Source organism: Vicugna pacos, chromosome 5, assembly GCF_048564905.1.
Source record: "Vicugna pacos chromosome 5, VicPac4, whole genome shotgun sequence".
NCBI classification, from domain to species: domain Eukaryota; kingdom Metazoa; phylum Chordata; class Mammalia; order Artiodactyla; family Camelidae; genus Vicugna; species Vicugna pacos.
Genome location: NC_132991.1, coordinates 29,973,089 through 29,986,714, shown reverse-complemented (window position 1 = coordinate 29,986,714; position 13,626 = coordinate 29,973,089). Strand labels below are relative to the sequence as shown.

The window sequence follows — 13,626 nt, the reverse complement described above, 5'->3', positions numbered from 1 at the left end:
TTAGCTATTTGAATAAGCTTTCCACAAAGACCTGAGCTTTACAGGGATTACGTCGGTGACTCAGTAGGAGGTAAGGGTGCTTCTGTGGAAAACTAATATCCTTGGCATGTGTTCCATTACAGAATATACACAGTGAAACCAATTACTGTAGTATTTTCTTCCTGAAGTTATTATGAAAGGTCACAGAAAACAGAACCAGATTGGAGACTGTCCCCAGTTCACTGTGATACATTTAGAAGGCCCCCGTGGGAGGCAGCACTAGTTTCCTTGTGGTCTCCTATGATTACTGAGGCAGGGAAGCTCTAGTCCTGCCCCAGCTAATATGTTTCGAATGATTCTAGATCCTGTCAGCAGCTAATGGTGTATGTCTCCTCAATTGAGACTTGAAGTTGGCTTCTTTGCTAATGGTTTTCAAATTTCAGGGTACATCACAGCTTTGTCTAGAAGGAGGAAGAGAGGCTTAGAAAGACCTTCAGCTCCATAATGCCCCCTCTCCGCCACCTACCAGGCTGATGGTTTGATTACGGGGCTCTTGAGGGAGGAAAAGCAGCACAAGTTCAAATGTCACCTAGCTAGCTGTTCCTACTGAGATTCAGCCATTTTTCCTAAATAGATGACCCCCAGGTTGTTAGAAGACTTTAATCTCTAGAGTTCCAAAAAAGTTGATTCTGGCATATTTTGCCCATCTTTCCATTGTTTCTATGGATGAGGGCACTTTTCACTGACATCCTCTAATGGACATTTCCTGCCTGACACATTCACCCTGAATATGTGTAACAACCCTTTCAAGTTAAAGGGAACCGTCAAAAAGGTGCTGGAACAATTACTGTTCTCTGGTGACTTGGGGCTGGATCCATGAGACATTAGAATCAGAGAACTACCTCAGATTACAAAGGGAAAAACAAGAGAACACAATATTTACAGAGGGAGTATGACCCAAAACCTGGACCACTGGGGTGGACTACGTGCCATCCCAAGAACCTTTGTTCTACCAGACAGGCAAGCAGAGCTTTGAAGCTCTGGATGCTTGGACACAGAAGAGGGGTCTCCCAGAGGCAGAAAACAGTCCTGAGTCTAATTTTTGGAGCTCCTGCCATTTGTGGGAAAGATAATGGGGAGTGGATGGATATTTAGGACTGTTTTTTGAGGTCTCAAGAGTTTCCAGGAAACTCTTTTTTTGAGAGGTCATTTTGACAGAAACATCACCAAACTTTTCAGGTCCTCTCCTCTACCAACTATGAGAACTGCCTGCTACCTTGTCAAGCATGGAATGAAAACAAAATCTTAACCTCACATTCAAAGATAAGACACTATCTTAGAAGAGATGCCCAGTAAAACTTACCAAGGTCTGAGCATGTGGAAAAAAACAGATGCCAAAGTTGACGTCAGATCAAAACCAATGAGAAATGACTAAACCACTTGTATTAATTTTATGCACCAGTGGTTACAAGTTACACAAAATAATAATAAATGAAGAAGTTATAGTCAATGCTAGAGGGAGTAAGAAGCACGAAAAACTAAGCAATTTCTGCAAATATCTTTTAAGAAATGTACATAAGACATGTCTTGTTCAGTACTAGAGTCACAACTCTGTCACCTACTCTCATTCATGGCAACAATCTGCCAGGAGCAGGTAGTGAGTACCTGAACCTACATAGCACTGGCAACAGATGCTGAGCAGAAAAAGAGTATTTCAGTTTTGAAAGCCCATCAGAATGACTGATTAGTGATCCAGCCTGTTGACATATTCTAAGAAACGTGAAGGCAGGTAAAAGCTGGATTTCTGACTGCAGAAGGCAAAAAGAACAAGGTCAGCTCTTTGGAAAACCAGGGGCAGCAGCTCTCTTGGGTCTGCCTGACTACAGATCAGAGACTCAGGAACTTCTCTTTCCAGGTATGTGTTCACAGCCTGAAATACGTTCAGTGTTCATCAGAGTTCTGGCTAGAGCCATGTTTTGCTGTCCTTAAACCACCACTCATTGTAAGAAAGTTTAAAAAGAAAGCTACAACAATTTTGAACTAGCTCCTTATGTATAGGAATATACTAGACAAGTGAGACTACATCAAACTAAAAAGCTTCTGCACAGTCAAGGAAACAAAGTGAAAAGGTAATTCTATGGAATGAGAAAAGTATTTTCAAACCATGTATCTGATAAATGGTTAATATCCAAAATACATAAGAAACTCCTACCACTCAACAGCATAAACAAACCAAAAAATCCCCAAATAATCCAATCAAAGAATGGGCAAAGGACTTGAATAGACATTTCTCCAAAGAATACACACAAATAGCCAACAGATGTATAAGAAATGCTCACTAATCATCAGGGAAATGTAAACAAAACCCAAACGAGATAGCATCTCATACCTGTCAGGATGGCCATTATCAAAAAAAAAAAAAAATCCCCCCCAAAAAAAACAAGAAAAACACCTGTCTACAAGAATGTGTATAAATTAGAACCCGTGTACACTGTTGGTGGGAATGTAAAGTGTATGGCCACTATGCAAAACAGTATGGAGGTTCGTCAAACAACAACAGAACTTCTCTATGTAATGATCCAGCAATCCCACTTCTGGGTATTTATCCAAAAGAACTGAAATCGGGATCTTGAGGAGGCACCTGCACTAACCTATTCCTTGCAGCTTGAATCACAATAGCCAAGAGGTAAAAACAACCTAAATGTCAATCAACGGATGAATGGATAAACAGGGATAAAATATGGTTTAAAAAAATAATGATGTGGTGTGATAGAGGCATTAGCTGATGCTATGGTTGTAATCACTGCAGAGTATAAATGGATCAAATCAACACACTGTACATCTTAAGCTTACACGTTATATAACTGTGTATTACTGCAGAGCCTTGAATGAATGTTTCCTCAACTGCCCTAACCAGGTTTTCTCAGAGTCTAGCAAAAAGGTATTCTGCGGACTTTCCATGCCAACATTTGTGATATTTGTAGTATCTAGATTCTAATGGCAACAGGAAAAAGGGCTTATTTTCCCCCTTACAAAAACTATCTTCAAACAGTAACTATTCAGTTACTAAACTAATATCTGTCTATAAATAAAGACTAGTAACTGGAGCTCCCCTGGAAGCTAATGTAAGGGTTCAACCTAATCAGAATGCAATGCCAACTGAGTATGTTACATCATTTGGCATAATTGTACCAGTCTTTTATGGTTCCAAGGTCCAGGCTAATAGCACTTAACCAAAATTTGGGGTTTTAGGTTTCCTCTCCTTTACCCTTCAGACATGACATCACCTGGGCATATTTTTTCTATCAATTAAACTCATAAAATACATGACTTTAAAAAAAAATGAGCCAAGCACTCTTCTGTCTCTACAGCCAAAAGAAACAGAGCTGGAAGAGTTGAATCCAGACAGTTCAAAGTGGGGATAAAGGGGGAGGGGGAAACAGAGACAAAGACAGAAACAGAGACACAGGGTGAGGGGTACGCAAAACCCCTAATGAACCTTTTTTAAAATCAGCCATTGAAATTTTCTGTTCGTCTCTATTTCCTATTAGAAGACCAGGTAACAGCTAGAACAGAATCTGTAAATGAAAAGGTCTCAATACATGCTTTTTGAATGGAATAAATGAATCAACAGGCTGCTAAGTGACCATATGAATGGCGGGCCATTATTAGTCTGAATCTTCTGATTCTCAACTATATTCCCATTGTCAAAGGCATCTGCCATGGAGAGGCTAATTAATCAGTATATACCCCTATGTGAAAAGGGTCCAAGGAAACCATCTAACTCTTACGACTTTTCAATAGAAATATTTGTTTTGTTTTGTTTGTTTTTTGGTGGGGTGGATAATTAGGTTTATTTCTTTATTTTTAGAGGTAGTACTGGGGATTGAACCCAGACCTTGTGCATGCTAAGCATGTGCTCTACTACTTGAGCTATATCCTCTCCCATCAATAGAAATATTTCTATGTTCACCCCAATTTGGCCTCTTTTTTCATAAACCTTCAACAAATCATTGTCAATGAGCTAAAATGACAATTCCATAACCTGGCCTTCAAGATAGTACCTAAACTGGCTCTAAACTTCCAGCCAGACTCATCTACTCACTGTTTCCTAAACAAACCATGCAGTCTCCCCAGTGACCCGCTGCTCATACCACTCTCCCTGCCTCTCCCCTTTCCTAACCACTCCTCCCAGTCTTACTAATGGTTGTCCCACATGCAGACCATGTCTCCTGACTCTTCCCTCGGTCTGGTTGTTCATTCTACCCTGTAAGGTCCCATATCATTAGTTCTGGTTATACACGTGTGATACTTAATATGTGTCAGTGTTTATGTGCATAAACACACACACACTTTTTCTCAATCAAATCATCCAAAAAGACACTGTGACACAATGGAAAGAAGTCAGAAGACTTTGATTATAAATCCTGCCTCGGTCACTGGCTACCTATGGATAAATCCTCTTCATCTGCATAATGGGGCAAATAATTCTTGAACACCTCCCCAAGATTTCATGAAGATAGAATGATGTAAGTATAAAAAGTCCTTTATAATAATAAGTCATGAATCATGTACAAATATATTATTTAAGGTATCTTTCTGTATCCTCGGCACTTGGTAAAGCATCCTCCACATGGTAAGTGTGCAATAAATCTTGCAGATGAAGATACTAGATCAGAGCTGTAGAAATTTGCTGAGTCATTTTCAGTATTTCCTTCAATCCTAGATAGTTAACATTTATTGACTACTCACTATTGTGCCAGGTCCTTTATTAAAACTTGTTAATTTAACTTCACATCACATGAAGCAGGTCCCAGATCCTACAACCTCCGGTGATCTGGGAACCTGTGAGACAGACCTCCAACCATGCACTTGTGAGGTGACTTGTCTCTACGTTTCCACATAGCCTCTTTCAGTCAGTTTTCTGTTGGAGAAAAGACTCAATACAGAGGTGAACAAGTGAAGTCAGTGTTTCTCAGAGTGGGAAATGGTTGACAAATCTGCTGGTTTGGCGCATCCACAAGCAATAGTGAAAGCTATCACCGTTTTCACTGGCAAGGCCATTAAAACGAGCTCTGAGCTAAGAATTTGAAACATTCTCAACCCAAGTACATGTTCCACTTTTTACAATGCCAGATAGAAGAGAAATGCAAAAATCTGTAACACAACAATGTAACACTTTTGCTTGTTTCTGCTTTTTAAAAAAGTGCTGAAAAGATAAAGGGAAAATTTACCAGTATAGATTATTTTTGAAAAGCCTAGAAATACAGAAAATCTTCATTGTATAGATGGTTACTGCATTTTCTGCAGCCTCAGATCTTCAGGTCAACAGTCTAGCAGGTTAAGGAGTGCCTTCAACAGCTCTCCCTCAAAAATAAAACTCAGGTGTTGGCTACAATGATGCTCCTCTCATTATTCGTTCTTCTCCCGCTCCTTTACAGTGTTTTCTCTCCTAAATGAAGTGTTAATGAAAATTTTAAGCAGCATCTGCCACCTCATCTGGTGAACAGAGAGAAGTCAAACTTTGAGAGTAACTTTTAAAACAGATTTTTCTTTGTAGTCTTCCTCCTTTAAGTTGGCAGCTAGGGTAAATTCTTCCAGAGAGAAAATTCAGACTAAAGTTAAGGGAAAAGAATCCATGTAGAATAAAATACAGATTACAACACTCAATTATGAAAACTATAAAATATCTGAGTTGATTTTGTATAATCTGGGGGGTAGAAGAAGGAAAACAAAATAGAGATCATTTCAGAAATTACATTCCTAATTTATAGAAGTTAGAAAATAAACAAAGCTGAGTTCAGCCTCCTTATTATGAATCAAGATAAAAAGTGCTTTAGCTTCTAACTATAGAATTCAAAGTTTTTTTATGTGATACTATAATGATTTAAGTTAGATGGTTAGGTGATCTTCATCCCCCAGCAACTTAAAGTCAAGGTAAAATGCTACTGTTGAAATAAAAACTTGTAAGAACTTGAAAGAGCTCAACTCTTTTAAGATACCACTTACTTTATGAGCAAACTGGTGCAAAGTTGGTGTTCCCAAACCTTCAAATAGGATCACTGTTACAAAGACATCAGGAAAACCGCTATGAACACAAGTACCTGTTGCAATGAAGGCCAATGAACCGCATGGGACATGAGCCTGTACAAGGAAATGGGCCTGCAGGAATGAGGTAACTCCTTAGAGAGTAAGGTCTAAGAGCTGGGCCTCACAGGTCTCACCAACAAAAAGGGTTGAACTAAAGGACATCTGAGATTCCTTCCAGATTCCAACTTCTCTGTTTCTACTAACAGGCCTATTCCTCTTGTTATCAATCAGACATAAAACTTTGTTTTAGCACTCTGACCACCAAGTCAATTCTGGAATGTCCTTGTATTTGGCTTCTGTTCTAAGCTTCAGGTACCTCATACGTAAGTCCAAGCACCAGCTGCCTCAGCAGTCTTTTCCTCCAATCAACATGCAGGACATTCCCCAGGCCCTACATGTCCGAAAAGACGGACCACCTCACGTGATTGCCCATTCCACTGTCTCCCAGATAAAAGCCAGTTCCAAAATTCAAGGTTCTTTATTACGTGGCCTTGCACTCTCTGATCCATGAGTAGATGTTATCTGTGTTTTATGTCAGTTCTACAAAACATCAAAAAACAAAAACTTGAAAAAAGTTCACTCATCATCTCCCTTCAAATAGTCACTATTCTCATTCATTCCACTTTACTTTCAAGTCTGCCCATTTGCAAATAGGTGAAAGTAAAACTGTACTAATAGAAAACTTTTTGTTTTACTCTCGTCATTCGTTTAGGAAACATTTTTCACATTTCTACACGATTTTATTTTCTAATAGGTATAAAACATTCCAGCACATTGATCCGGGTCGCTACTAGCACATCTTTGGGGAAGGATTAGCAAATCTTCCCCTACAAGGTACAACTTACATAACTCCACGTGGACATCCCGATACTCAGTGTATTTACTGGGGGCAAAAAAATTATCCTGTGAATATGCAGGCAGGATAACATGGTGTGGAAGTAGGGGTCAGGCCACCTCACTTCAAATCCTATCTCTATCACTCCCTGTTTGATCCCAGACAAGTGGCTTAAACCCTAGAGGCCTCAAGTTTACTGGGAGAGAGAGCAGTAGCAGTATCTATCTCATAGAGCCATTGTGAGCAGTGAATAAGCACAGAAGACTCACAAACAGTGCCTGGCACACAGTGGACACTCAACAAAAGCTTTTTTCCCCAATAAAATTATATGAATGCTATCAATATCTTTGTGCCCATTTAAAAATTATTTTTAAAATTACTCCTATGAAAAGCATTGCCAGGAATGGGATTACTGCATTAAAATGGGCAAACAAGGATCTAAATTTGAACTCTTCATGTAAATCCACTGGGTATATAGATGGTAAATAGTAGATGATGACTAGTTACGAAATGCCATTCCATTTAGATAATCATTTCAAGAAGAGCAGTGAAATCTGTTCTAAGAGACCTTAGAAAGAAATAGAAATAGGAATTAAAATATTAAAGGAAGTGTGGATCTTGGTGTCCTCACCACAGTCCGAAGGTCAGTTCGGATGACCTGCAAGGCCTTCCCAGCTTTGTATGTCTCTGACCCAGTCTCTCCTTAGACAGCCCTCCACCCTATCACGAAGATCACAAACCCTCCGTCCCAGAAAGGACAGGTTCTTACCTCTTTCCCAAACATGCCTGATCTTTAATCTAAGATTTTGCTCATCTCACTTTCTGCCCTTTACCTCTACCTGGAGCAGCCTCTTCTCACCCTGAAGATCAACTCTGGCCATCACCCAAAGTCCCACTTTAAATCTGACCCCTCCCTCTAGGCTTCCAGTGCTCCACCCCTTTCTTTAGAATCTTAGAACATTGATTTTTTTTGCCACTGCTTATTTAAGTTTAACAGCATTAACTATGACATTCTTAAAAATTACTTTCTCTTGCATCTGAGTTAAAGCAACCTTTGCCTTCAGAAATCTAGTATGCACATATATGCATGTACAGCATCATTTAATTTAGCTAGATCTATAGCTAACAAAAACCTATCTTAACTAAAGGCACACCAGACTCCAAGATTATGAGGCAGCACAATCCAGGTTTCTACTGCATCAATATCAACATTCTTACCACCAGTCAGGCTGACAAATTTATGATAATACAGAATCTAATTGCTGATATAACGCCAGGTGAATATCATGCCATAAAATGCTTAACAATCTATTTTAAATCGTTAAAAAATAAAGTCTAAATACAAAGAGAAGAGTGCATCATTAGAATATTGTTTAAAAACAGAGCACTTTCCCTTTTTATCTTTAATCAAGTCCCATTTATAAAGTGTTTCAGATTTTTCAAAATTTCATTTCTTCCTCCAAGTTTAACCAATCCTTTTTGCCAAGTGATATATGGTAAGATGACTGAATCTACATTATTATCTGGAGATAAAGATGAGGGAACTCAAGCTGCATTTGGATACAGAAGACACATTCTAATCAAACCAAGCCACTAGAATAAATCATCTCTATAGAATGCAACTTATTATCCTTTTTTCCTTTCCAAAAAAATGAAACAAAGGAAACTAATATTAATAAATGCAATATACCTTAAAGGTTCAAAATCTTAAAATGAAGAATCATAATATGATAACAGTGTATCAAAGTTTATAAGGCACAGGGCTTTACCCCAGTATAGGCAACAACACGAAGCCATGTGGTTATCACGTTACAATATGGAGAGAAGTTGCCACACTCTGCCACCAAGCACTGCAAGCTCTCTTGGGTGTCATTTTCACCTATGACTTATGAGATTTTCTGGTTTGAAGCCTCATTATCAGTGTGTAAACTGAAGCTGCTCCAGAGGACAGAGAGAAAAGCAGCTCTGGAGGCATCTGAACTGAGGATACTCAGGCAGAGAAACCAGTCTGGTGGTGAGGCAGGAGATGAGTGGAACCAGAGGAGGAGGAGACGCAGGACAAGAAAGGACAGTGGAGAGAAGGAGAGGACGATCAGAAATGAGATGGTGGTGGGGAGAGGTATAGCTCAAGAGGTAGAGTGCATGCTTAGCATGCACAAGGTACTGGGTTCAATCCCCAGTACCTCCTCTAAAAATAAATAAATAAACCTAATTACCTCCCCCACTTAAAAAAAAGAAAAGAAATGAGATGGCAGAATGAAAAAGAAGGTCAACAAAAAGAAAGCCAGGAAGTGAAGGAAGTGTGGGCAGCAGGGAAACAAAGGGCAGAGAGGAAGGAGAAGAAAGAGAAAAAAATGTCAACAACCTTTGGGTACACAAAACACTACATGTACCATATGCCTGTTCTTCTGATTATTGTTTTTTTTTTTAAAGTCAGAGATGTTATCAAGTGACCAAAGACAGAATTAGAATCTAGGCACACAAGAGCTGGAGTATCACAGACACACATTGTTTAAAAAGAGAAACAAAAATCTAAGCTTCAGGTCAACAAATGGCATGAAAGTTACTGCCATACTGGTTTTCTTGAGTTACTAGAGCCCATGAATGAAGGAATTTACATGCTCCACTCCTGAGCTGGAGTATTTAAATACAAAAAAGAATGTGGCGTTGGTTTCTTAGTTGATCATCTTCAAACATACCTGCCAACCCGAAATGTCGTATAGTCCCAGAGTTTCTCAAAACAGTATTTCCATCATGTCTCTCTCCACACTTTGGGTCTATTTTTCCAATTTAAAATGAATTCAGGCAGGATCTACTTTGAGCCAACGTAAAGCAAATCCAGCTGGACACTGATGTCTGTGTACCATGTGTCCAGGGTCCAGGATCAAAACTCTCCTTGGACCTGGGATGTTTCCCATGATTTCCTGACCCTTCCACTCTATCAGAAACAATGTACTCTCAATGAATAGTCTTCAATTATGTGAAAATAGGCATAATGGATCATTAATCAGAAAAATGAATTCTTGTGGTGGTTGGCCAACATTTGACGCTTTCCAGGTTAAGAAATGATGGAAAAGCAAATTTAAATTCCTTACACGTAATTATAGCTATACTAATGGTAAGAATTTCCATTCAAGGAATAAGGTGATTAAGGAATTCTTCAGGCACAACTGGCCTTCCTTCAACTTCCAAATCAGCCCCCATACTCCCCTGTCCAAGTGTAAAGTTGGTGCATATAGCAGGTTATATAGCCTTCAACCTATTGCAAACATCATGAGATGAACTGAAATACAGCTCTTCGTTATTACTGAATCAATTATTCCAAACCCATCAATATTTGTTGGCATTTCCAAACAAGAAAAATCTGAATGGTTGATAGGAAGTATCAAATTCAAATATCAAATCCCTCAGCAGAGCTGAACTTCATTATTAACACTTCAACTTTTTATGACCAAAACCTAAGTCAAAGGGACAAGAGGCAATTAAAAGACTACCAAATCTGAAAGGTCTGAAAGCCACACATTCACTGATCACAACCTGACACGTGGACTCTGCTACAATGACCCAACACACTCAGTGATCCTAAACACTGAGCCAAACAACGACCACACGCCAGATCAAGCCTGAAATAAGTGAGAAAAAATTATCAAGCTAAAAAGAGTAAGTAACATTTGGGAATGAGGGGCTTATTAATAAAAAAATTTTATTAAACTCCTAGAATATAGAAACCTTTATGAACTTGCTCTAGATGATATCTCTGTCTTGACAGGCAGTTTGGATTTCTCCACCCACGTATATTAACTCTAAATTATAGAAACACAAAAATATTTTTCAGTGAATGATTGTTGATATGAGTGAAGGAACAATCTCAATGCTATTACTCCCATTAGTAACACATGTGGTCATCACACCTTCTCCCTTAACGTGGTGGTAATTCAGCCAGGAAAGACCAGAGAAGGAATCCTTAGGGAGAAACAGAAGGTTGACCATTGAGAGCACACCCAACCAAAGGAATACTGCTTATGCATCTCACTAATAAAAATGATCACTATAGCACCTATGACTAAGAAGGCATCCTACAGAACACACACCTGAGCTACCACTGGATGAAAGGAGTCAGGCCTTGAGATGCTCAGATCTCAATGTGCTACCTCTAGTCAGGAAACAGAGCCTGAATCAAGTTATCAGCATCTCCCTGGTTTCAGAAACTTATCTGCCTATGGAGAAGACTCTGTTGTATCATTTGGCAGCAGAATTTTCTTTCTGTGCTTAATGAAGGCGTGGTATTTGCAGAAAGCTATTTAAAGCTAGAGAGTACTCCCCAAGTGATGATCCCATGAACTCCTGAAGAATCACGGAATCATGGACAACCCAAGTGCTGTGTGGCAAGACATAGTGATACATGGCCCAGGATCCTCAACAGAAGCCAGGGACACTGCTGTCCCAGCCTGTCCTACTACATCTGCCTTCCTTCTGAATAAAGACACTCACCTCAGTGCAGAATGTCTTCCCGAGCGGGATACACTGCTGCCCACAGGGGAGGGCAGGTTGCTCCCTCTGTGCAGGTCCTCGATAGACCTGCTCCAGGGCTTTGATTTGTCCACCGAGCTCTCCACAGTGCTTTCCACGCTTTCAAAGTCAAAACTGAAACAGAAGAGAAATGCCATTGAAGACTTAACAATTCACATGAAGACATGGATGTGCATAACTTGCTCCTTCCTCTTATACATCTGCACCCTAGTATGAATAAGTTTGGCAAACAAAGAAAACTAAAAAGGAAATACAAAAGAATTTCCATGGACTCGGGGTTCGCTTCAAAAATACAAAACGACAAACAGTGAAGTGCTATTTGTATTTTACCTTAAGGCTTGCTAACTTACCAATTACTGACACAGCTATGGTGGGAGGAAGAAAGGGCTCAGAGCTGTCTTCATTTTGCTTTAACAAGTCAAGATGTTAGGCTTATGCTAATTTATTCTTACCCACCAATTTTCACTGAGCATTTTCTCCTAGTGTGTTGGCAAGTGTACTTTTCCAACCATATGTGATACATTACTTGCAAAGTTATGAATTTGCTTTGATTTTGGAATCTCTTCCCAATGTGGTCCTCTGTAAAGTAGGACTGTTGTTTCTCTGACATTCTTTGAGGTTACAACTCATGCTAACCATGTTAGAATAAATGGCAAGTTAAGGTGCTCATTCTTGTATAATTTTAGGAACAAATTTTTAAATATACAGGCCTTTGTGTTCTAATGCTTTTTTTCCCTTCTAAAGTCAGTACCTTTATTTTCTCAGAAAAAAAAAATTTTATCAATTGGTTCTACCCATAGTTCCACCAAGCAACACCTGATCAGGGAATAGACAAAATGCTGCTATAATTAATATCATCTGGAGGATTTTGGAGGCTATCATGGAAGAAATATCAATAAAACATACTGGAAATAACAAGTATGACTTTTTATAAAAGTTTCACTGCCAAAATAAAATATTTGGTTCCAACAACCATCTGTAAACTAGGTGATGCTCTCCCCAGTTAAATACTAACCAAGAGGACACAGTTGATGTATAAAGTCATCGAATTGGTCTACAAATTTTGTCATACCTTAGGATACAGGAAGCAGATGGAAAACAGATAAGAGGTGGAATTTATTGAGTAATCAAACAGATTCTTAAGCACCAAAAATAGAAGACTATCATTGACATTGGAGAAGGTAAGCCTAGGGGCATCCCAAGATCACTCATGTCATTAACACTCTCACCGAGTCACTCTGCAGCCCCCATATGTTCAGCTGCTCAGCATCCTTACATTCTGCTCAGCTCACCCGCTGCTCTCACTGAGTAGAAGAAACACACACTTTGGTGAAAGCTTCTGTTTTAGGGATGGTGTGTGAGTCTGCTGTTTCACATGACATGGGCTAAGAAATTGTCACATGCCAAGGAAGGGTAACAAATTTTTTCAGCCCATTTAGTTTCAAGAAAGAAAATAAATTATGTATCTGTATATAATTTTTCATCTAATTAAAGCAAAACAAAACTTAAACCAATAAGCAAAGAATGTACAGCTAATGTCAAAAGAAAAAAAAAGTAATTAGGAACCAAATGCTCTGAGTTCTGATCTTTTGTCGTCTTCGCTCTTAGGCTGCAAACTAGGAGACTCTCCTCGTAATAGCACTACATTCTCCCACTAGTCTTATGTGAGGGTACACTTGGGAAAGCTGGTTCACAAGTTCTGTTGTGATGGAGGTACAGGCTTAATTACAGCAAACATATAACAAACAGCATGCCTTTCTTTCCCATTATTCCTCAAGTTTCTTAGCCTTTCCTCAATTCCATAAATATTCCTCCAGATTTTAAAATATGCAACAGGGTAGTGTTATTCTGTTTTGTCGTATAATATGAAGCATAAGGGAGATTAGCAGTTTTTGATGTAATGGAGGTAGACAAGAAACAGCCTTTGGAAGAGCATGCCATAAAAACTAGAATTATATTTCAGAGGACAATTTCTCAGGAAGATAAGAACGTGTCTGTTTTTTTTCTTATTATATTTCATATAATATACCAGAATTATCAAAACTGAAACTAATCAAGCCAGTTTCTGTTAATACTTTCATTTCAGCATCTACAAGGTAGGAATAATAATAGCTTTCACTTCATACATTCTCAAGGAAGTGATGAGGATTATAAGATCACATATGGTTAGGTCTTAGAACATCTTAAAAAGT

The 13,626-nt window shown here is 38.9% G+C and overlaps 1 protein-coding gene across 6 annotated transcripts in view; it reads right to left on the bottom strand.

Annotated features, from left to right (window-relative positions):
• FMNL2 (formin like 2) overlaps positions 1-13,626 on the bottom strand; it is a 366,592-nt gene that overhangs the window by 66,785 nt on the left and 286,181 nt on the right. For 5 of the 6 annotated variants that reach the window (XM_072960970.1, XM_072960969.1, XM_031678518.2 and 2 more), the window contains one exon: positions 11,396-11,548. In XM_072960970.1, coding sequence (XP_072817071.1) covers positions 11,396-11,548 — 153 coding nt within the window. Of the gene's footprint in view, positions 1-6,914; positions 6,994-11,395; positions 11,549-13,626 lie in introns of those variants that run through there. The other variant, XM_072960971.1, reaches the window with a different exon arrangement.